The sequence below is a fragment of the Microcaecilia unicolor genome, chromosome 4, assembly GCF_901765095.1.
Source record: "Microcaecilia unicolor chromosome 4, aMicUni1.1, whole genome shotgun sequence".
Lineage (NCBI taxonomy): Eukaryota > Metazoa > Chordata > Amphibia > Gymnophiona > Siphonopidae > Microcaecilia > Microcaecilia unicolor.
In genome coordinates this window covers 289,082,582-289,108,510 of record NC_044034.1, presented here as the reverse complement: position 1 = coordinate 289,108,510, position 25,929 = coordinate 289,082,582, and the positions used below count along the sequence as shown (strand labels likewise).

At 42.2% G+C, this 25,929-nt stretch overlaps 1 protein-coding gene across 1 annotated transcript in view; it reads right to left on the bottom strand.

Annotated features, from left to right (window-relative positions):
* ACTR1B (actin related protein 1B) overlaps positions 1–25,929 on the bottom strand; it is a 44,014-nt gene extending 18,085 nt beyond the window's left edge. The window contains exons 1-6 of the mRNA XM_030201669.1: positions 25,736–25,929; positions 20,073–20,137; positions 18,037–18,112; positions 11,862–11,987; positions 6,662–6,786; positions 639–855 (exon numbers count right to left, since the gene is read on the bottom strand). Coding sequence (XP_030057529.1) covers positions 639–855; positions 6,662–6,786; positions 11,862–11,987; positions 18,037–18,112; positions 20,073–20,137; positions 25,736–25,783 — 657 coding nt within the window. The 5' untranslated portion in view covers positions 25,784–25,929. The remainder of the gene's footprint in view (positions 1–638; positions 856–6,661; positions 6,787–11,861; positions 11,988–18,036; positions 18,113–20,072; positions 20,138–25,735) is intronic.

The window sequence follows — 25,929 nt, the reverse complement described above, 5'->3', positions numbered from 1 at the left end:
AGGAAAGGGGTATATGACTGTGGTCACTATGCAGCATTATCACGATGGGTGGCATCATTCCCATCTGCCTATCCCTTACTGAATAACTCAGTGGCACTTTATAGAAAAGACAACTTTTAAATGAAGAGTTTGAATAATCAGTCACCCTGTCTTTTCCAGCAAATGACACATAACACCATCATTACCCTGTTTTTTTTCCCTCTTGATGCCTGTAACATAACACCTTTATTATTACCACTTTGCCCATGCCAGCTACAATGCCCAACATAAGATAATGTTACTATTATCAGCAATCCCGCCCACTCCACTTCTGACACCCAGCGTGAGACATCATCATGATCACCACCATTGTCATCTTGCCCTCTGCAACCTGAACACCTGTGAGAGACATCACTTATCATCCTGCCCTCTCCATTCTGATGCTGACTGTGGAACTGCACAAACGGATCATATTGCTAAAAACATAATTCCAGCTGTATACGTGTGATTAGAAGTCAACTACTGATAAGGGGAGACCTGCCCCAAAAGACACACAGTAAAATGAATTGGCTTGGCAAGGTCACTGAAGCTGATAAAGGGAGAACCCCCATTCCCATCTCTAACTCCTCCCCATTCTCTCTCCATAGTGTCAGACTTACCTCCTTTACCGTCTTCACCACTTCAAACTCCGCTGATGTATGGAAGTCATAGCCCTCCTTCCGCAGCAACAGGCGCAGATAGCGAGACACATCTCGCCCGGCAACATCTACTCGCATAATGGAATGTGGCATAGCAAAGCCCTCATAAATGGGGACTGCGTGTGTCACACCATCCCCCGCATCCAACACCACACCTGTTGTGCGCCCTGTGGCATATCTGTGCCAGAGAAAAATATGCCTCAATGACCTCAACTAGCTCCAGGTAAAGTAAAAAGATGGCAATGCCAACCCAAGGAGGAGAAACCACAGAACCACACAGTAAAAGAGAGAAATGTCTTAGGACATGTTTATAAATTCACTTGGGGCTCATTTTAATATCTCATCCACTTATAACTTCATTGTCACTCAAAGGCCGTTCATAGAGTTTACCAGGCTATTTAATAAATATTATTCAGCATTTTGTCCTCGGGACAGTTGTCCATTATATTTGATGAAAAAGGCACAGTCCTTTTTATGCTATGGTTAACAAATTGGATGCTCTTGAAAGGGAAATTTCCAGCAAAAGAAGTAGAGGAGTGTGGTAGCCGTGTTAATCCACTCTTAAGGTTATCAATAGAAATCAAACAAAATAAAACATGGAAAAGAAAATAAGATGATACCTTTATTATTGGACATAACTTAATACATTTCTTGATTAGCTTTCGAAGGTTGCCCTTCTTCGTCAGATCGGAAATAAGCAAATGTGCTAGCTGACAGTGTATATAAGTGAAAACATTCAAGCATTACTATGACAGTCTGACAGGGTGGGAGGATGGGGGTGGGTAGGAGGTATGCATGGGGACATCAAAGCATATCATTGATATTCTAACAGGATAGGTGTAGATAGGTGAGGGGAGGGTGATCAACAGAGAAATACAGCTTTATGGTTTATAATGGGCTAGGAACCCCAGATCCTTGTTAAGTCCTTTCTGTTGGGTGTTAAAAAGAAGGAAACATAATACTCACTCCAATGCCCAAAAACCCTAAAATAGGATTACATGAAGTAACCAATTATAGGCCAGTGGCAGCTATACCATTGTTCACTAAAATTATAGAAGGCATAGTAACAAATCAATTGCAATAATATTTGGAAAAGTTTGAACTTTTGCATTTTTCTCAGTCAGGCTTTCGCAAAAAGGTTCAGAACTGAAAACAGTTGTAGGCACTTTATGGGCGGAGGGAAAATCTTTATTAAGAAAAGGTCTCTGGGCAATTGTATTGCAATTTGACTAGTCAGGCGCCTTCAATTTGGTTGACCATAACATTTTGTTATCTATTTTCAGTTCTTTTGGGATTGGAGGAAATATTCTGAGCTGGGTTAAGGGCTTTTTGGACAATTGATCATATAGAGTAAGATTTGAGGGAAATCAATCTGATTTGTGTAAAGTTGATTGTGGGGTCCCTTTTGTCCCTGTCTTTGATCAATGTGTTGTCAAGTTCTCTTGGACATTGTTTAACCCAGGCCGGTTATAAGGTATTTATATATGCCAGTGACATAACAGTTTTATTACCAATAGTTCAATCAGCAGATATAGTATCTAGACAGATTGTATTAATCTTTTGGTGGTATGGATTAACAAGGAGAAAACTACATTTTTGATGATTGGACAACAGACAAACATTTGGAATCATAACATTCTAAAGTTGAGTAATCCAAATTTTTCATTTGAGACTAGCCTAAAGATTCTGAGAATCACTCTGTCAAATACTTTATCCCCAGAGTTAAGTTAATATCTTGATTTAAAAAATTTATTTTTGATATTAAGAAAATTAAAGAGAATTAGAGGGTTATTTAATCCATCAGCATTTAAGTTAATAGTTCAAAGTTTGATCTTAGGGCAACTGGATTGCTGCAATATCATTTATCTGGGTTGCTCAAAATCCTCGATAAAGAAATTACAGCTGGTACAGAATACTGCTGCAAGAGTGCTAGAGGGGAGGTTACCCCGTTACTGGTGAACCTAAATTGGTTGCCAATAGAAGTCTGTATCCAATTCAAACTATGCGTGCAGATTTTGTATGGGCATGCACCATTTTATATGTTGGATTTCTTAGGAGTGGAGGAGTGGCCTAGTGGTTAGAGCACCAGTCTTGCAATCCAGAGGTGGTTGGTTCAAATCCCACTGCTGCTCCTTGTGATCTTGGGCAAGTCACTTAACCCTCCATTGCCTCAGGTACAGACTTAAATTGTGAGCCCTCCTGCAACAGAGAAATATCCAGTGTACCTGAATGTGACTTACCTTGAGCTACTACTGAAAAAGGTGTAAGCAAAAAATCCAAATAAATAAATAAATCCAATAGGTTCTTCTAATACACGTAGAATAGAAGTGCTCAGAAATTTATTGCTATTGCAATATCCATGTCCGAGGGGTATTCGTTCCAAAAGTTTATTCTCGTAGCTCATACTTGGAATGCTTTACCAGCACAAGTTCAACTGATTACTAATTATTACTTATATAGGAAACTGCTGAAAGCTTTTTTGTTTAAGAAATTCTAATTAGGTATTCTACTGGTATGTTTTAATATGAATTTGTAATTCTCTGGAATTGTCCACACAAAACTTATGGTGGTAGCAGAATATAAGAATGTTTTGTATTTGTTTGTATATAAATTAACTTTTTCTCCAATCTATGGATTACATGACAAGGCTGAAACTGTCTAATGTCACCTTCAACCAGAATCATCTCTGAGATATATCATGTACCCGGACATTCAGTTCATCATAGAATTCATCACTACTGCTACCTTTTATTATTGACCCATCTATTGAAATTGCAGCCCAAACCCCTGTAAGGGGGGACAGCCTGGTGACTTAGTGACAACTGCAGCACAGGACAGTACCTGCAGCTTGAGCCCTCAATGAATGGAGACACCTACCGACCAGACCATATTAGCTATATTCCAGAGGGAGACACACTTTGCGATTCCTAGACAAGGACTGTTTCTGCCATGGATTGCTCAAATTATGAGATACTAGAACACAAGAGAGGAAAATGTCCCATGTAGTTGTGAAATAAAATTCATGGTACCATGGCCAACAAAGCTGAATCTAACTGAACCCAAGCAGAAAATGCTGGGCTTAAAAGTGGTACATCCCAGCTCAGAAATAGGATACAGTAAGTCTGCAGAATGAGGTACAAGAGGAGCTGATGTTTTGGAGTCTCCAGGACAGAGTGCTTATGTACACAAATGCAAATTGTTATCTGTGTTTCTGTTACCCGCATTGACTGACAAGGAAATGTGGACTATAAAAGCTGGTAGATATTTGAAATGCCCTCCCGGAGGAAGTGGAGACAAAAACAGTGACAGAATTCAAAATGCAGAAGATAAACAAAGAGGATTGGAATGAAGTGCTGGGTAACTTGCACCATAAAGCCACTGGAGTATTTACCCAAAACAGTATTTGCATGACTGCACTGTGCTTCAAGGAAGCCGCTAGGACCTTAGTCAACATTCCTAGTCCTCGAGGGTTGCCAATGGGTCACGTTTTCAAGATATCCCTAATGAATGAATATGCATCTACTCATCAAATCCACTAATTGTACGTATTCTAAATATACCACACTAATTTATTCTTTGAATATTTATTAAATAATATATCCCCATTCAATATATCCGTCATTACATCTAATGAATCTTTTCACTGATTGGACAGTGGACCTTTGTGAATGGGATATGGTCATGAAAAACTAAGTGGAGTGCCCGACGTTCGGCACCTGTCGAGGATTATTTTGGATTAATTAAATCCTGGGACAATCTTATACAGTTGAGTTAGATGATTTGTTGTTTAAGATTTGGATGGAGTGATATGTGAGATCTACTGAGGTTGAATGGGGATATATTATTTAATAAATATTCAAAGAATAAATTGGTGTGGTATATTTAGAATACATACAATTAGTGGATTTGATGAGTAGATGATACAGTGTGACTAATTATAGCCAATTATAACCCTTGTACTATTAGTAATGAATATGCATGAGAAAGATTTGCATACAATGGATGTATGAGGCATGCAAATCTCTCTCATGCATATTATTTAGGGATATCCTGAAAACCAGACCTGATGGCAGCCCTCAAGGACTGAGAGTGACTATCAGAGTGGAGATTACAGCCCAAAACAGCAATAAATATGATTGTATAGGGCCTGCTAGATCTGCATGTAAAGACGGTTAAAACCCAAACTTTGGGGGAACATTTCTCAATATCAACCATAAGACCGCAAGGTCTATGAATGTTTTTTACTTGTTGACTTTGCACTAGTTACTCCTACTTACTGCACAATGCAGAATTCCCCTACTCCACAGACTGCGGGGAATTCTGACTTTCCCACACAGAATTCTGTGCAGTCTGCTGATGTGGAGCTTGCACACGCACCACTACAGTGCGGCAACTGAACAGCCGTACATCGGGCTGCTTCTGCCTTCTCTGCCGCCTTGGTCCCAGCGGTTCCTTTAAGCCGTATGGCTGTATGGAGGCCTGCGTGGCTCAATGGAACAGTCGGGCCCAGTACGGAGGAGGAGGAGGAAGCAGGCCAATATGCAGCTGTACGGTTCCTCTCTCTTCTGTGTTGTAGTGGTGTGTGTGTGTGCAGGTATGCAGAGAGAGAGAGGGAGGGAGGGATGTGCCTAAAAAATAGTGGATAAGGGTGTGTGTATGCACACAGCATGGGAAGGGGGGGGGGGGAGGCTGAAGCAAGGTGGATGGGGTGGGGGAAGAGGGAGATGAAAGCACTATCTTATAATGGAGGAATTCTGCAAAAGAAAGTTACAAATAAAGTATGCAGAATTTTCAAATATTGTGCACAGAATTTCCTCAGAACTAATTTTCAAAGTGAAATTATATATGTACTTTCATGTTGAAAACTACAAAAAAAAAGTTCTCATGCACAGTTCTGCCTTTTTTTTATGTGGGTACTTTGAAAATATGAAAGTTCTGCTTGTTTTTGTAATCCCCTACCTAATCCCATCTTGAAAACTAGCTACCTCAAATGCAGGAAAAAGTATATGCATCACTGCACTATGCGTGCACTATTTTCAGCATATAGGGTAGGCAACAGTTGATTTACACAAGAAAAAATGCTTTTCACACAAGGAAATGGATTCAGAAATTGCCCTGACTATATGAGCATGGGGAGGCTGAAGTTCAACTTGGAAGGGGGCCTGGGTTCTGGCTTAAAGTACTGATCTTGTAAGAAGCAAAACTAAAGATGGCAAAGCCTGTGGAGGTACTGGAGGCCATTCCTTTCACAGATATCAGGGATGCTTGGGACAAACATGGAGGACAAAGCCAGAAAAAAAGTTGCAAAGTTATTAAAAAAGAAAAAAAAAACATGGAGAAGTGGGGTTGGGTTGCATATGGGAATTTATGTGTGTAGTTCTAAAATATGCAGGGCAGATGTTTGTGTTTTTTTTAATCTGCCATCATCTACTGTGTTTGTTACATAAATATGCTGGGGTGGGTGTAACAGAAGGCATAACAACTATTAACCCATGGGGATGGGATGAAGAGAGGCATCTGCAATCTGAGAAGCCCTCTGTGTGATATATACAAAAGAGGTAAGAGGCTTCTCCTCCCCATGAAAAACAGAAGCAATCCAGGCAGAACTGAAGGCAGAATCTTCCTTTAAAATACAAAAGTCACATGAAAAGTAGAATATAGGCTTCTTTCTTGGACAGTACATTCCCTGTGGTAGTTATCAGCTAAGAAAGGACATGTGTGGGAAAGTATGGTAAGAGACTAATACAGGTATTCTAGATTCAAGGTTTATTAGGATTTACTATCCCACTCATCGTAGAGATGTCCAAGCGTCTTACAGTTTAAAATATAAGGGGAGGGGGAAGTAAAACATAATTAAGGAAAGGAGGGTAGAACTACAAGATAGGAAAGAAAAAAAAAAGAGTAAAAGGGAAGGAAGGATTTGCCTGAATTATCTTGTCAAATAGGACCACCTGCTGCGCCCATAGGATGTAGATGCTACTTACAAGCTGAGGACAGCCTGCATGGAGATGAAGAGTGCTGGAACATTGAAGGTCTCAAAGAAAACCTCAGCTGCCCTCTCGCGGTTCTTGCTTGGGTTTAACGGAGCTTCAGTCAGCAGGACTGGGTGCTGAAAGGACAGATATTTCACATTTCATTTTTATTTAATATATCATAAATTACAGAGCACCTAAGCAGTTCACAAAGAAAATAAGATTAAGTATCAAGTGAGCACCAGCAGCATATGATAGCACCCTAGGTTACAATCAATGTCATATAAGGGATAGGGGGAATGGATATCAGATTAAAACTAAGAAACATGATGGAGGGAGGGAGGGAGAGAAAAGATCACACTAGACTTGGTGAAGGGGAGGGGTGCACGGACCACAGCGAAGTAGCTGGAGAGGATATGTTTAAGAGGCCTGTGAAAAAATAAGTTAATCATGTTGTAGGAGTAGATGAAGGGAATGCCTTAGGGAAAAATATGTCTTAAGTTGGGCCTTGAAATTCTTAAGTGAGGGTTCTAAATGCATGTCAAATGTAAAGGAATCACAGTCCCACTGATCTAAGGGACTGGAAGGGAATTCCACAGAGAAGGAGCTACCACCCTGAAGCAGGAAGATTGGGCAGAATGAGGATGTATGTGGAGATGGGAAGGAACAATTAATAGCTGTTGTTAAGTAGGGCAGAGGAGTCGGTCTACAGAAAAGTCTTACTACTGATGCTTCTTCCTCTTCTCCCTGAAATCCATCTTCTAGTTCCTCACTGCTGCCTGCCAAGAATGGTCCTTGACCATACTTCCATCTTGAAGCCTATGAGGGAAGGGAACAATCCAGAGATGCACCCAGAACAGAGACCTTTCTGGGACGTTTTGCCCCAGGCTCTATTTCTAGTTCCACTTTCTGCCTCCAGGTGCAGTATGCTTGGTACAGTGGCCTGGAAACATCCCTGTGCTGTCAGGAGGCTGGGGGAACAGCTGCTTCAGCCTGACTTCATGTGAGAAAAGAAGGTCTTGTAGCCAATTCCTCTGGTTCCTCCATTCCTGTTCCTCCTTCTCCAAAGCAGCTTCTAGTTCCATCACCTGAAGCTGGACTGCTGGAACCTCCATGCTTCCACCTGCTTCTGGTTGCACAGCGTCACAGCTGAGATGAACTGTGCCTAATACCAAACTATGTTTCCTATTGCCAGAGCTCCTGCACCGTCTTCCCCACTCAGAAGAATTAAGACATAGTGGAGGAAAAGGCAGCCATCAAAACGAATGCCAGAGGTCCAGCTCACCCAAACCAGCCACCCATTATTTTCCAGTTTACAAGATCTATCACTTGTACTTGCTATATTAAAACACATCTGAAAAGGGTGATGGATAATCCCAACCGTCTTCCCAGTACTGGCATGAGGAAGAGAAAGCAGAGAAGACCAGCTGCACTCCTGGAATATCTGCACCCCCATTCCTACTATGTTTTCCCTCCAACTGCCAACAAAAAGAAAATCAACACAGCTACCAGTATTGCATGGGCGTAGCCAGAAAATAGATTTTGGGTGGGCCTAGGCAAGAACTGGGTGGGCACCAAGTGTTCTCCCTCCCCCAACCCAAAAAATATCTCAGCTGGTGAGAAAATGCTTCTTTCCATCTTGGCAGTCTGAAGCAGGCATGCGCTGAGGTGCCGGTAGCGTGGAGACTAGCATTTTTCTTACCATCAGGGGGAAGTCTTCAGCTGGTAGAGCTTGGGCTCTCCATCAGCTACCACTAAATGTGTGCTACTGTTGGGTGGGCCTGAACCCTAAGTGGATGGGCCCTGGCCCACCTGTGGCTACGCCACTGCAGTATTGGCCTGAAGAACATACCATTGAAAAGACTTAGTTATAGTAGACATAGCAGTTCAAGTTTCTGTACCATATACACAAAATCATCCATGCTTCTTGTCTTCTCTTGAACCTCAAGACTCCAGAAGGCCAGTGTGGTTTGAAGATCAAGATCTTACTTTTGACCCCTCAAACTCAATCTCTGAGATTATCTCAGAATAATCTCTTGTCCCTGCTTACTCCAAGAATAAACCAGGTAATAAACTGGCACACTTCCTTTGGTTATCTTGCCTCCTGGCTCCAGAATGCTCTCCTTAATGATCTTTGATTGGAATCTTCTTACTAAAAGTTCAAAAAGGGTCTTAAGATCTGGCGTTTTATACAAGTGTTTGATTGATTTGATGAACACTATTGAGGCCTATTGGGGTTTCTTGAGAGGGAATTTTTCTGACTGGTGTTGAGGAGGGCTTGCCTAATACTTTTAGGAGCATATTGGCACGGCATCTGTGGGCCTGGAGTTTACACAGAGCTATGAATGTAGTTGCAAAAAACACAGAAAGGCAGTATATCAAGTACCATTTCCCTTTCCCCTTTCACTATATTAGTTATATGTTTAATTGATGAGGAAGCATGTTTGCATTAGTTGTATTTGTTAAAAACTTTTCCTTATTCCTTAAAGAGTTATAAAAAAAAGAAGAATAAAAGTACCCATGTACAGTTCTGCCTCCTAAATCTCAGGTGGGTACTTTGAAAATATGAAAGTTATACTTACTTTTTGAAATCTTCACACTAACCTCATCTTGAGAACTAGCTACTTCAAATGCAGGAAAATGTATGTGCATTGCTGCCCTAGTTCTCAAATGGTTAATTTACACAGGTAAAACACTTTTCACCTAGGGAGTAGTGACAAAAATGGCCCTTATTATGAGCACGGGGAAGCTGAATGTTACCATGGAAGGGGGCCTGGGTACCTGCTTAAAGTACTGACTGACTTTAGTAAAATGGAGGGTGGGAAGGACTACCTGAAGAAAGATCTGATGGGGTGGGTATCATTTTCTACTACCTCTTTCTAAGCATGATGTTTTGTGTTGTTTGGCATTAATTGGTCTTCTCTTCTCTTACTTATATCCCTGTTACCCATTTCTCTCTTAATGAAAGATGATCAAAACAAAACACATACACACACACGACCAATACACTCAGGCCCCTTGCGAGCACCTGTTGAACCATGGCCCTTTACTCCAGCTGCTAAAACCCATGCCTGCTACTCTTATGCCCACCTAAACCGTGGGAATTTGGTGCTGCTCTGTCTCCAAATACACTACCTCTTTCCTATGGTGGCTCTGCAGCTCCAGGTGGACGTCCTCTAATACTTTACTACTTCAGTAGCTCACAGGGGACCCGCCACAACAAATACTGGTTACTTTGTTTATTTTTACTTTATTATTATGAGACAAAGAACTCAACAAAACCCCACCTAGCCTTCAGGAACACCACTTACCAGTTACCAAGAGGGGGAGGAAGAACGGCCAGTGACAACTGTCATCCAATATGAAGTTGATCCTGGAATCTGGCCTGAGCTCCTTAGAAGCTAGCAGACTGATTCAGGCTTCTGCTACCAAAGCCTACTCACAGTTTCCTGTTGCAACAATTGAGCATCTCCTCTACTGGACATAGTAATACTAATCGGCTGCCCTGCTTCCTCAACATATATATGGAAAGTGAGCAATTTGGCTCTGTCTCCATCTGCTGGAAGAGGGCATAACTGTTAGGAATGGTCTGGCAGGATGAAGACAAAGTATATTTTTGGAAGGGAATCCACATATTGCATGAATACACAAGCACAATTACTGCACCTAACAACGTTTTAGTTTTGCATCTGATCTACACCAAACTTTCTGGATATGTGAGGTATGTGAGATGTGTGTGGCAGGGGGGGCGGGGAAGGAAGCATAAGAATGTGGGTATAGATACTTTTTTTTTCTGGATCCATACAGATGCACTCATGGATCTCAGTACTCATTTTGCCTTTTGGTTTGGGCTAGATAGGCCTCAGTTACATTAGTTCTGTATAGAACTTCTAGATTCAAGCTCACATTTGGTACTTTGTACTAGAGAGTTGCACAGGGACAGAAATCCAAACCATCCCCGCGGGATTCTAACCCGCCCCAAGTAATCTCCATCCCAGCCCCCGCCGCACTGCAATCACCTTGCTCCCTCCCCCCACCAAGAAAGAGATCTGCATGAAATATTTATTTTCATTATTTTGACTTATGAAAAATACCTTGTCCCTGAAACATGCTCAAAACAGAATAATCCATTTGTACAAAAGAGATGAGGTGAAGATGTGATTCCATGTGCCCCAATGAAAGAAGAGTTTAATTTTACTTTCAATCTTTATAACACCAGGCTTCCAAAGCAGATTACAATAGTTAAGATGAACCTATCAGTAAATAGGATATCTTCATTGAAATTTGGCCATGCATTACTGTATTGTATAGAACAGTGTAGAAAAACAAGCACAAAACATAGCCTTTATTATTGCTGTTTCTACCAACAATCATTTTTGAAGCCGTTTTATTTAGTGATATTCAGTTTTTATTTCATGATATTTATATCTAGATATGGGACGTTTTCAAATAAATTAAAAAGCTATCAAATAAGTTAAAAAAAAAAAATATATATATATATATATATATATCTTTTGTACTCCACCATTTAAGGCACTGCCTACCAACTGGGGCTAGATAGCCTCGTACCATCTCCTGATCTCAATCTAACCTCCTCGCCTCATTTTTCCCCTCCTCCCTGTGCCTACACTCTGCATCCTCCTCCCCTCCAGCCATGTGTACCCTCCCCGCACATACCTGAAGTCACCCTGGTGGTCTAGTGGCTTGCTTTGGGGCAGGAAAGATCCCCACTCTTTCCTGCCCGCTGCCACTGATCCGTCAGTAGAAGTCTTGCGAGGCCACCACTTGTAGTCTCGGCAGCCATTTTAAACAGGCGGCAGCAGCGAGACCGATCAGTGACAGCAGGCAGGAAAGAGTGGGGATCTTTCCTGACCCAAAGCAAGCCACTAGACCACCAGGGTGACTTCAGGTATGTGCAGGGAGGGAAAGCATAGGTCGGTTCAACTGAGTGGTTCCGCGGGAACCATACAGGACCCGGGTCCATCCCCATGGGATCTCCGTGGACCCCGGTCCATCCCCACTGGATCCCCGCAGACCTGAAGAGGATCCCCGTGGTACCTGCTCCTGTGCAGCTCTCTATTTTGTACTTCATTCTGCAGTTCCATGGATGCAGACCTCAAAAGTTTAAAAGGCAATAAAAATAGATCTACTGGTTCGGCATCCCATCATAAACATTTTTTCCTCTTCTTTCATATACAGTTTATGTTCTCACCTCTTCAGAAAAGGTCTGTAGCTGATCCTTGGAGTACACATATTGCCAGATCCTCTCCATGTCATTCCAATCTCGGACAATACCATGTTCCATGGGGTAGCGGATGGAGAGCAAGCCTCGGTGCTCCTGGAAGGACAGAAACAGGGACTGGTCAATAACTCAGGGATGGATCGGTACATTTGCCTTGGGACTGGTATACTGAGATGATAGAGCAGGTCTCAATGCTCCTGGGAAGGCAGACAAAGACATGGTCAGTGCATTTTCCTGGGGAAAAATAGGTGTTAGTACAAAAAAATTCTCTGGTGTATCAACCTTACTGCATGGACATAAGCTGCCCATTAAGGACAGAAGCTTTGTCCATCTACATTGAAACAACAGCTATTTCCATTACATATTTAGAAAAATTTGCACAATAACTGAATGACTGCAGTACACCTTATTTGCTTTATGCTGATATGGAAGATTAATGTTTGCAGCCAAGAATGGATATGTACTCCAAAAACAAAATGGAGAACAGGAAAGATGTACCCAAAGAGGAGGGCTTTTAGAGATGAAAATAGTGTCCAACCAATAAGAACAGGGGAAAGCATGAAGAGCATGGCTGATGAAATTCTTTCTAACCCATCTGCATGTAAATACATGTGTGTTGGGGGGGGGGGGAAGAGATGGAGGGATATATTATATGTTTCTGTGTGCTGATATATGAGTGTGTGCTATGTATCTATGATCAGGACATGAGATGGCAGTTTGAATGGTGCAATTTCTTAATCACTATTACAGTGAATCAGTGTATGTATACTGTAGCTGTTGGAACTGCTTCTTCCATTGAAATATATTAGTGTATTTTATGGAAAGGGTTCATTTCTCTTCAGCTTCACATCATATGTAAAAACTTAAGTACCACAACGTAGAACAGGGTTTCCCAAACTGTGGGTCACAACCCCAAAAGGGATTGCGCATGCCACGTTTGGAGTCACAAACCTATCCTGGAAGTATATAGGCACACCATAGCCACTCATCTCAGCAGGGTCAGAGAGAATGCTGCAGTGGCAACTGTGAGGTCACAGCCCGAAAGAATGGTAAGCACTGGCACAGAAACTTCCTTTCTGTAATTAGAGTTGCTTTGTTGGTAAAGGTAAGGGATGAGCACAACATTTGCTGGAAATGTGAACATGAGCACCATTGCTGGGTCATTCAAAATACTGAACATTCTAAGGCTGCATGGTGCCCTTATGGAGTGAATCACACAGAACTATTTTGTTTCTCTGTCTCCATCTGCTGGTTGATGGACATAACCCACAGGTTAAGGGCTGGTCTAGTTTGAACACTAAGGAATGGGCCTTTGAGAACTCGCAAGTATTGGAGGGGAAAGAATGCAATTTTCAAATCCTCTTGGCTGCAATGTAAGATCCTTAAACACTTCTCAAAGTGGCTCGAAGGGCACCCTTACCAAGGAAGAGAGAACTAGGTTCAGGTATCAAGGAGGTTACCACCAGAAGAGGACATAAATGCTTCACGCTCCTCAAAAACAGTGTGATATCCAGAAAGGAGACAAGTAATGCTCCTGAACCTGATCTCTATAAACAAATGGCCACAGCTTAAATCCTCAAGCAGTTCAAGGTCAGAACTTTGTCAACACCTTCTTGCAAAGAACGATAGGATGCTCATGGATGCTTCAAAGGAACAAAGAATCCATTCCTGGCACCATCCCTCAAAGACTCTTCAAATCTGAAGGTAAGCCAAAGAAGTGGACTGCTTTTTAGACTGAAGCAAGGTCACAATCACTTGTGAGGAATAATTTCTCTTCCTCAGCTTTACCCACTCAACTGCAAAGCAGTAAGTGAATTGAGACACATCCAGAATCTGGAGCAGGCCCTGAACCAAGAGTGCCTTCATGCTTGGAAACAGCGGTGGATCCTTGACCTGCAATCTCACAAAGTCCGCATACCAGAGTATCCTCAGCCAGTAAGGAACTAACACCACCACCAACCCCAGATGGCTCTCAACCTTTTGCACCACCCTGCTGAATGGAAAAAAAGATACAGCAGGCCCTCCTGAGGACAATTCTGCACCAGAGGAGTGGCCTAGTGGTTAGGGTGGTGGACTTTGGTCCTGAGGAACTGAGTTCGATTCCCGGCACAGGCAGCTCCTTGTGACTCTGGGCAAGTCACTTAACCCTCCATTGCCTGCCGCATTGAGCCTGCCATGAGTGGGAAACGTGCGGGGTACAAATGTAACAACAGAGACAGAGACCCCCTCCGAGAAACTATCTTTCTGGTGACTGAAAAGCCTGGCTACTTTGGTATTTTCTGCTGACACCATCAGGTCCATGACTGGGGTCCCCCAATGCCAAATGAATGATCTGAGTGAATGCCCATCTGCCAGATTCACTCTCTGGGATCTAGAATGTGTGCGCTCGGAAAACCTGCCTAGACATTTTCTCTACCTGCTACAGGAGAAACCAACAAAACGGCAAGATGCTTCTCCAACCAACGTAGAAAGGGAGTCATCTCCTCTGTCTGGTTCTTGCGCCACCCTGTCAGATGACATAAGCCAATGCAGTAGTGTTGTCTGAGGGAACTCAAACTGCCCTGCCCAGCTGCTGTTACTTCCTTCAGGAACCACCTACCTCAGATAATGGACCCCCCAACTGATGATACTGGCATCTTTCTAAACCAGAATCCATTTTTTACTCCAACTCAACATCCACAGACAGCTTTTCTCTGTTAACCACTAAGCCAGGCTTGCTCTTGCCTCTCCTGTAAGGAGTAGTATCACCTAGAGATTTTGTGAGTAAGCTAACCAATGAAAGAGAAGCGGCTTCTGTAAAGAAAGTGTGTGGGCCCTTTCTAAGTGAGAAGACAATACTTGGTTTTTGCAGATGCCACTGTTTCTTCAGTTTAACTGTGGTGCACCTGATGCCCATATCCAATGCATCCAGCATTGACAGGTTGACTTGCACAGAGCAGTATTATACGAATTAGTTGTGGTACTTACAGAACCCCTGACAAAAACCTGTGTGTCAAAACACACATGTTGGTTATTTCTTGTCAGCACATCCTATATATTGTATTTGAAGAACAAACAGCAAACATACTTTGTCTTTAGATTTGAAGAATAAATTGAGCCATTAGCCACCCTGATACCTTTTCATGGTTTATTCCACTCTTCTGTTTGACCCCTGGCCCCCAGCAACAGATTCAGTTCCACTGCCATCAAGCCCAAAAACTGGAGGTAACCCAAGCTCTAGGATAATGAACCTCCAGCAAATGCTGTACCTGGACCTGCAACTTGTGCCTTCTGTCCTTCATTAAGCACATTCTGTCTCTCAGAGTATCAATGCATGCGCCCCAAGTACTCCAAATGAGAAGGTTGTTACGCACTTGCTCTTGGCAAAGTAGATAACAGCCCAATTCTTGCAGGAAGACACTTCAAATTAATCAATTGTCAAGATACTGGATATACCAAGTTTCCCTTTGGAATAATGCAGCTCCCACCACCACCACCACCACCACCTCCACCTCGGAAAAGGGCAGGACCAAGTACTTAAAGCGCTCCCCTAAGATTGCAAAATAACAAGTGCTTTTGGCGTTCCAGGATTGAAATGTGCAGATATACTTCCATGTGGTCCAGGGATCTTAAGTACTCTCCTTGGCATGCTGCCACTATCACTGATTTCAAAGTTTCTATCAAAAGCCTACCTGAGGACCTGCAAGTCAAAAATTACTGAAAAGTTCCTTATTTCTTTGGGGCTACAAAATAAATAGAATACTTTACACAAAACAACAACAAAAAACACAAAAAAACTATTAAGTTTCTACCTACCGGCTTCACCAGAACATGCATCCACAAATTCTCAAGGATGGGCACCAGAAGAACTGCTAGCATCACCCTCTCTACTACCTTTTCTATCATTTTCTTGACAAAAACCTCAAATGCCGAGGTAGGCTGATACTTCCAAACCTTTCAAAATTGACCCCTAGAAAATGCAAACCTCCCTAAGCCTCCTGACCGTGGAGTCACTCAAGTTGTCCACCAACTTCTCTAAGTCCTCTCAAAGAGCAGTATTACCTTAAAGGGGAGTCCACCGAGCCACATCTTTGACATCATATCCACTGACCAATTTCTCAGCCAGAGGAGCCGACATACCAAAACTACCACAGCCGTGTTGTTTAAAGAACTTTTTATCAGGTTGTACAAAACACCTGCTAGAAATGCGGATCCCAACTAAGCGCACAGCTTCTGAAAGGTTCAACACACTGGATAGTTATTCCTCGGGCAGGTGGTGAGTGAACCGGACGCACATCTCCACCACATAATCTCCGCAGATGGCAGCCTGAAAAGCCAAAGTGGAGATTTCAAAGGATTGCTTTAATGGTGCCTCCTTCCAGTGGTCCTGAGGATCCTTTAGAACTGCTGTTCCTTCCATCAGAATGGTCATCTTCTTAGTTACAGCTGAGACCAGGGTGTCCATCTCCCGTAAGAGCATCCTCCTCTTTTTCTCCATAGGAATTGGGTATAGCTTTGTCATGGGCCTTCCAACCTTCAAGCCATCCTCCAGAAAATCCCACCCTGCCAAACTGATATCTTTAATTGCCCTATGAAGCTAGAAGACTTGCAACAGTCTCCAAATTCCTTCCAGCAAGAGGTTCTCCAGTAACCCCGGTTCCAGCAGACGCTCTTCAGAAATATTTAATGCTGCTACAGTTTGAGTAATGAAGAATAGCAATTTATCCCTGGAAAAAATCTGTATGACCATCAAGCCTTTGCCAGTGGGATCTCACCCTCCTTCAGCAAATCCTCTTAAAATCAGAAGACTCCTTCCAACAAATCCAATGAGTTCTCTAAAGCTAGGGATTCTCATCCAGATCTTCACTCCAGTCCTTTCATGGTCTCTGCACTACATGGACCCTCCTGGGAGTAAAGACCAGAGGAAGGCTGTGGCTCCATGGGGCACTAACAGCACCAACTATGCTGAAAAGAGCACTCCTGCTGTCAGTCCAGACTCTTGTTGCCTCCTTGTCTCCAAGCTCACACAAGACTCAGAACCAGAGAGTTTTCAACCTGACAGCGAGCAGGCTCTGCATCTGATAAGATGGTAGAGTAGTTCCCAACAAAACTTCAGGTTCCACAGCAGCAGGTGAACAGCTTATTTAACATCTTGCTGCCTTGTATTTCCTCTGCTATAATACCACTAGCATTAACTTGATATCCCAATGCAGTAGCACTGAGAATGAGACCAGCAGCTGCCAAAGGCCACACAGCACTGGCTGCGCTGAGCCTAGCTTTACATGCTCGGCAGACCCCTAATTCTTGTTCAATTTTTTTTTAACTGCACCCTTGGGCCTCCTGGCTGGATCAGGCACTTCAAACCCTCTCTACTTGCTTCCATCCAAAACCTAAACTCCCTGTACCATGTCCTGTACAACTCCAGGAACCTCCAGCTCAGCCACAGATTGCACAGGTCTACACAACCTCCATCTACTGGAGACTGAGACATACTGGCTAGCTGTAGACTGCAGGACCCGTATAAGGTGAGTGTAAACCCATGTGTCTGGACTGGATGGATGATGAAGCCACACTCCTAGTATTTTCCTGATTCACCACATTTGTCAGCTCAAAGAAAAGCAAATTTGTTTTACAAAACCTTTGTGAACTCATATGTCTATGGTCCTCTAATTTACTTACTTCCAGATACTGCTTTATACTTTTCTTTGGTAGTGTTTCCATAGCTTTGCTCAATAGCAAAGCTAGAGAATGCAACTTCATAGTCTTTCTTCCAGCTTTGTGAAGTAGGCCATTTTAAGAGTACTTCTGAAACTTCCAGTGTAAACTACCGGTTAGCAAGCACTGTCTACAATGTCTCTGACAGATCTCTATAGGTATGATGAATGTCATCTCTTATAGCATCTAAAGGAGCATATTAATAACCCTTATCGTGTGTAATAAAAATGGTTAGGTTCTTGTTTATAAGGAATTTTTGCTTCATTAAGGTATAGTGCAATGTGGATTATAGGTGACAGCGAAGTATGCACTCACACTCCATGATAACTAATACAGAAGAAATGGAAAGAAGAGGTGTTTGCTTGGTTTTTTTGTTTTGTTTTTTAAATAAAAATAAGACAGATTGAACATCTTGGCAGTTGCAGAGGGAGAGAACTCCAAGGGTGTTTACCTCAGCTTTGGGTCCTATGAAGATGTCCCCCTCCAGGGCTCCAGCCATGACGCGTACATGCTTTGGACGTCCAACACTATAACAGCAATAAGAAAACAGTGTTAAAGTTAGGAAAAGAAGCAGGTTTAAGTTTACTTTGTTCAAGACCTGTGCTGTGGCCTCTAGGATGAGAATTAAGCCCGACTTGGTCTGCAGACTGTGCTTGAGAATCTTGGCTTTCTAAACCACCTGCAACTCTTTTTCCCTCCCTGCTGAAACTTGGCTTGCTTCCTCTATGACAGACTGGCTGCAGCAGGTATTTATTGCACATTAGGCAGTCACTCTTAGCTGCAAACTTCTAACATAATGCACAACAGTTAATAGTTATCTTGTATATCATATACCTTACATATTAGTCATCTTCTGCATCACTTTATTTTGCTTATTATTGCCATACTAAAAAATGCAGAGGACATATGAAATCATACAAGTACCATAATTGGCTAGACCATAAAAACAAAGATTAAGCCAGCCTGACAGATCTAGTCCTATAGCTCCATTCCTAATGTGTATCATAATTCCAAAATGATCCATGCAAAAATCCAGCCATAATATACTGCTATCGAATCAGCCCCATGTGCCTTGATCTCATAGCTACAGCAGCAGGTGAGTGTGAAGCCAGTTGTACAGGTCTTATGAAAGATTAAGCCTTAGAGATAGTAATTTCCCCTCTCCTCTAAGCTTTCCTCTGACTTCTGTTTGGAAGGAAATGGAAAGATGTGCCAAATCACCACATTTTTATGTCAGAGTCAGAGCTGTGACACCTCATCTATTGCCACGGTTTGAATTCCAGCCTCAACTAAAGCTTCTACAGAAATCCCACACTCTGACTCCATGATATCTCAGAAGTTAGCAGGGGCAAGAACAGCCTGGATTAGAGATCTCCAGGGACAGATGCTGCAGGCAGTGGGGTTACTAGCTCAGAAGAAAGCAGACTCTCCTATTCCCCATCATAAGTCAGCATTGAACCATGCTCCAAACACAATGAAAAGACAATATTGTCATACTTCAAAGACAATGTTAAGAGAGAGGTCTTCGCCCTCTGAATATTACCCATTTCACAGAACTCCTTGCTAGAGCAAGGATGTTACTACCAACCAGGGATGGCTGTTTCCCAGACCTTATTCCTACATGTCTTCAGTACTCATGTTGATACAGCTCTTAAACGGCTGGCAGATTAGCCCTGTGCAACATTTAGCTGACACATGCCAGCCTTTAAAAACTGGTAAGGTGCATAGATTTATTTATGTTTTAAATATAGTACATACAATACTTTTTCAGAAGTTATTACTTGGTTGCACAGCAGTTAATTTAACTGCTCCTTTAACAGGTGCATTCTTTTCTCAAATATTCACTCAGAATAGCTTTACTGCACTTTTGATCTGGTGCATAGTAATGTGTTTTTGAAGCAGAAATTTGTTATGCTGCTAGAATGTATTGTGCTGCAAAAAACCAGAAGAAACCAGTCTTCGCAAGATAACAACAATCAACCAAACAGCGAAGGTGACTAACAAAAATTTAAAAAATAAAAAAATAGATGCGAGATGCTGATTTGAGCAGCTCCAGTCTATACTGTTTCTAGCAAGATTTAGCGCTACAAAATTTCAGAAGAGACAACCGGAGAGTTGTTCATACAAACGGCTTAGTACAGTTCGCTGAAAAGCTGTTCTACATACCAATAAAAATCATCCGATGTAGAAATAGAGAAAGAGACCATATATGGTGAGAAGACTCCTGACGCAGGCCTTCCCAGCTGAAACACAGCTGTGTCGAGTCCTGTTCTCCCTATTTTATATGGTTAATAAATATTTTTAAGCTTTTACATTTCAAGTGTCGTCTATTTTTTATATATTTTTTACAAAAAATTTGTATTATTTTTTTAAATTATTTTTTCTTTTTTTTAAATTTTGTTAGTCATCTTCGCTGTTTGGTTGATTGAGAATGTATTGTGCAGCACATATGAATAAACACCACAGAACAGATCAATGGATACTTACTAGTTTGGGAAGCAGTACTTTGGGATCTGATCTCCAGCAAAACCAGCCTTAACAACTCCTGAACCCTAAAAAGAGGAAAAGAGAACCATAAGCTTCAACAGTACCAATATAATCACACAATTTGATTCAGCACAATAATGCTATGCCGGAAGCAATTGAGAGAGCATCAGAACCTAATGGAGGTCAGGAAAGAAGTAAAAACTTTGTTATTTATTGAGGACTACAGTATTGCCTAATTTTTTTTTTTTTTTAAGATAATGAGCACAGCAGGATGATATAGCACTTAGCATAATGTTCTATGACGAGAAATGTCTATGTATGTATTGAGTTTGTACAAGACAATTTTATGAGTTTTTACAATTGTGTATGTGATGACGTGATCCACCTAGAACCTTCGGCGATAGAGTGGAATATAAAATGTTTAATAAATAAATAAACAAACAAACAAACAAACAGACCATGAAATACAGAACTGACACCTGGTCCAACATAACTCACGCCAAACCAGGAAACTTGCAGAGCATGTAAGGGAGCAATTTCACACAGCCCAGGAAACTTGTGGTGTTACTAAGAAAAGACTTAAATCCATTGTATCCCTGGGAACCAACCGCGTGTGCAAGTGAGCATTTACAACAGGTCAGCCCAGAAAATGTAAAAGAGCATTCACACATAGCCCGACCAATAAACCTGTAGAGCAAGGATAGGCAACAACCCAGTTGGGTTTTCAAGATTTCCACAATGAATACGTACTGCCTCCATCGTATGCAAGTGGAGGAGTTGCCTAATGGTTAGAGCACCAGTCTTGGCATCTACAGGTGCCCGGTTCAAATCCCACTGCTGCTCCTTGTGATCTTAAACCTCCATTGCCTCAGGTACATAATAAGATTGTGAGCCCTCCGGGGACAGAGAAATAACCAGCGTACCTGAATGTAACTCACCTTGAGCTATTACTGAAAAAGGTGTGAGCAAATCCAAATAAATAAAACAGGTCTCGTGCATATTCATTGTATAAATCTTAAAAACCCAATTTGGTTGTGGCCCTCAAGTATCATGGTTGCCCACTCCTGCTATACAGTATATTAGTATATTGGGGAGCACTCACAGCCACACCTTTGGCTCCTTCTCTCCAGACTGATGTGCCCTAAAAAGGGTTCTAGGAGTGACCCAGGAAATTACAGACCAGTAAGCCTGATATCAGTACCGGGCAAAATAGTGGAAACTATTATAAAGAATTAAATTACTGAACACATAGACAAACATGGTTTAATGGGACAAAATCAGCATGGATTCAGCCAAGGGAAGTCTAAGGTGTGAATTAACATGTTGATAAAGATAGCTGGTTGGTGTAGTGTATCTAGATTTTCAGAAAGCATTTGGCAAAGTCCCTCTAGAGAGGCTCCTGAGAAAATTAAAAAGCCATGGGATAGGAGGCAGTGTTCTGTTTTAGATTAGGAAGTGATATTAGATATGTAATTTCACCCAAGTAAAGAATGGAAGTGAATTAATGTGAAGGAATAGCCTAGTGGTTAGACCTTGGGAAGCCAAATCCCACCGGCACTCCTGATCTTGGCCAAGTCACTTAACCCTCCATTGCCTCTGGGGACAGGGGAATACCTATTGTACCTGAATGTAGCTTGCTTTATGCTACTACTGAAAAGAGCTAAACCCAAATTTGAAACTGCGCCCTTAAACCTCCATCTGATTGCTTAACCTGGATGCCTACAGTAAATGGGGAACCTGATTAAATATCTTAAATACCTGGGGGAAGGGGTAAATGTATGTATAATTGAAGAGAACTTTTCCAAAACTCAGTCCATTTTTTTGTCAATTTTGAGCTATGCGATTACTTTTGCTCATCAAGGCAAGATTCATTTACTGTAGCTTATTCTTGTGTCAGAACTCAATGGGCCCGATATTCAGATCATATGAGTTAGCCGGACTGCCTCCCGCAGTTGGTGCTGAGCCATGATATTCAACGCCAGGCTGTTTCTGGTGACCAGCATTGAATATCCAGGTCTTTTGTGGCCGGTTTCAAATTAATCAGCCAAGACAAAATTCAGTACTGGCCAGTTAAGTTGAAACTGGCCAAAGATAGGCCTGCTATTTCAGTGGCCAAATTTGACCGCCAAACTTAGCTGGTGATGTGCTGAATATTAGTGAATAGCTGGTTATATCGCATGATATAACTGGTTATCCGCTAAGCGTTAACTGGCAATATTCAGCAGGAGATATCTGACTTTAAATGGGCGGAATGAGCTTTGGCACAGGAATAAGCTACAGTAAATGAATCTTGCCTTTAACAAAATTAATTACATAGCTCGATACGGTTAAAAAATGGACTGAGATTTGGAAAACTGCTCTTTAATTCAGATATCTAGGACTGAAAATTAGTTAAGCAGGTCCAACTACAAGACTTCACATCTAAAGTGTGGACAGTCCACGTCCAGACATCTGCACTGAGCCACATGACTCCACTTACAATACCTAAGTTGCTACCTTGAAAATTGCTTTCTGGTCTCTGTGCTATTTTTGCCATTTAACTGCTATCTAATATTCTGAAAAATGTAGTCAAATACACATGGATTTCACTATGGTCACATTCCCTGCATTACACCCTTGCTATACAAGCATCAGTGTGGCTAAACACACATCAGCATAGCATTATCTGTCTTGATTTACTTAAATTAACAATGGTGGGCGAGATTAAGCAGGAGAACTTTAAATAGTTTTATGCACTATCACGAAAAATTAAAAATAACAAAATACAGGGCCTTTAATGTTTTAACTGCCACTAAATTACTTTCAGATGTACTGCTGTTTTAACAAACCACACCCATCTAATGCTTGAGAAAGGAACATTTCTGAACAGGAGCTGCCATCTGTATAATCTAGACACACATAACATATCTACATCGATGTGTGCAGATCTATGTACAGTGCACCATACGATCATTAGTAAAGTAAATATAGACAGTATGTACACAGAAATATTATTTCAGTCGCTTTACTTAACGAGAAAAATGCAACATTCACTACAAACCAACACACAGGAAGTAATATACCCAGAGGGACAAGCTAGGTCAGCCTCACCTTTCTTTAATTGCAGAAGACACATCATATAAGCAATTCCACCCTAAGAGAACAATCCTGTACACTGTAAAACATTAGACCAGTTCTATTAAGATATTAGACTTGCATGCACATGCATACAAGACAGAAAACAGGTTTAGTGATATTTTATCCAGACCAGTGCTCACTCAGATGCTATTAACTGATACCCCTTCATATGTCAGGAACATACACATCTCTCTCTCTCTCTCACTCACTCACCTCACTTATTATGTGAGCTTGAAAGGTGACAGCAGTCCACCGAGGGATTTTCAGCCAAACTCTCTCCCCATACCTACTGTGACCCCTACACAAAATACAGATGACTAGTGTTTTGCCTCAAGATGCACACCTGGATTCAATAAGGGGCCCTTTTACAAAGCATCGGTAAGTCCAACGCGGGCTTACTGCATGCTAACCTGGAACTACCACCGGCCCAAAGAAGCCACCAGCAGTAGTTCGGCCTCGAGTGTGTGCCATTTCCTGCACGCTGAAAAATTTTGATTTTACAGCACGGTGCTAACCCGCTGCCCGGTTACCGCCAAGTTATCACAGGAGCCGCGGTAAGTGCTCCTCCCTGCATGGCCACGAGGCAAGAGTAATCTTACCACATGGCCATTTTTTTTAGGAGCTTTACACCTGCTGCAGTAAAAAGGGCCCTGGCGCACAGGGAAAATGGCTACCGCAGGGACCTTTTTCCCGCAGCTTAGTAAAAGGACCCCTAAGTCTTTTTGCTATCCTGTGCCTATGGAGGAAAAAAGCCCAATTAAATCAGGTCCTCTGGGGCAATACTATATAACAGAGCACCAAAATTTAGGCACTACATTTGCGCAGGCAGTGAGTTTATAGAATACTATCGTAAACTGCCACAGGCACGCCTAAGTGTAGGCAAACATGCTGCATTTATGCACATAACTTAGTATTCTGTATGCTGCCATGTAAATGTTGACCATGCCTATGACATGCCCTTGCCCTCCCCTGTGAATGCCCCTTGCAATTACATGCTAAGCCATTTTAGCGCATACTTACAGAACAGCAGTTAGTTGTGCTACTGCCATTTACGCAGTAAGTTTACATTTACCTGCATGAATGTCAGTATTCAAGTTTAGTTTAATAACATTTGATATACCACCCAGCCTTAATGGATCACAGCTGTTTACAATGAAATGCAAATACAAAATAAAATACTAATAGAAAAAAAACTTCATATAGCACAAAAGGAGAGACCTTACACATCTAGACAGAAGAATCATCCATTCTCTTCCAAAACCTAAAAAAAAATAAAATAAAATTCCCTCAACCTCTCATATCTCTGACTCTCCTTTTCTTTTTTAAATAAATTAATACTTATATTGTGGGGCATTTTCAATATGACATCTAAATCCGATTATGGACGTTTTTCGCAAAACGTCCAAAAATCCAGAACATGGCCACTTTCAAACCAGAAAAACGTTCTATAAATTCTATAACAGGTTGCCCAAATGGCGCTTAAATTTGGGCAACCTGTTACTGAATGAGGGATTATGTGATTCTGCACAATGCTAGGTTTTTCTCTTACACATTCAGAACTGGTTGTGTAGTAGAACTGGTTGTTCAGAGAACTAGTTCTTTTATTAACCATAATCAATGATTTTGTCTCCTTAGCATCTGTCTAAATGGTGTTAGGGTGTCTTTTTTTTTAATTTTTTTACTGGAGATCAGCATCTCTGCTACTGTCAGTTCCCTGGACAGGTGACACAGCATCTACATTCAGTGGTATAACATTTATATCCTGGATCCACAAAATGCTATAATGTGATGACTTAAATACGTATAATAAACAAAAAGGATTTGCTATTTGTATGCCTGTGACCAGAGCCAGCATTAGTAGTGTACAGACAGAACTACCCTGCACCCCCATGCAGCAAGGTGCCCCAAAGCTGAAAAAGGAACAGTCTGCTGGCTGGCTTTGTGCCACCTTCCAAATTCTTGCCCTGGAACCCAGCAACTTGCTCAATTTGTGCCATAATACAATTGATGTTATGTCTGTGACAAACAGTACATCTGGTGCCTGTCTTGAGATCGAGCGCACAAGTCACTATCACAGCAACTTAGAACTGAGCCGCCAACGATCAAAGAAAGAGAGAAAGGGGGAAGGGGAAATACTGAATTAGTTACTGCCAGCTGCTCTTGTTGCAGTGGAGCCAAAGTATGCAGTGACCCTTGGCAGCGCTGGAGTCTTTACCCCTTGCCAGTTCCTGACTCGTGACACGTGTGTATGTGTTACCCATCCTAGTGCCAAGCAAGGTCGTCTTTCAATGCGACTGCATAGCAAGTCTGGCAATGGAAATTGAAACCCATCATGTGGGTGGTGGAGAGATGCAGACAGGAGCTCTCTGTCTAGGTTGGGGAGGAGAGGACATCCCCCGCCCAGGCGTTCCCTAGCGAGCCTACTACCCTTGGATACTACAGTGTCATGCTTGCAGGTTGGATGGGTGTCGGGGTGAGCACCCCTTCCCTCCCCTTGCCGCTCCTCTGTCCCCAGGCCCCATCACAGCCACTGCTCCCGGCCTTACGTTGTCTATCACCACGGGCTGGTTGGCGATGATATCGTAGGACTCCATGGCCTCCTCCCGCCAGTCCCGCGCCGCCGCCCGGTGACTCTGCTCTTCCGGGAACGCAACACCTCTAATCCCTCCCCCCACCACCGAAAACACCTCACAAACCGCGCTCACTTCACTCAGCCGCTACCGGCGCCGGACACACCTAA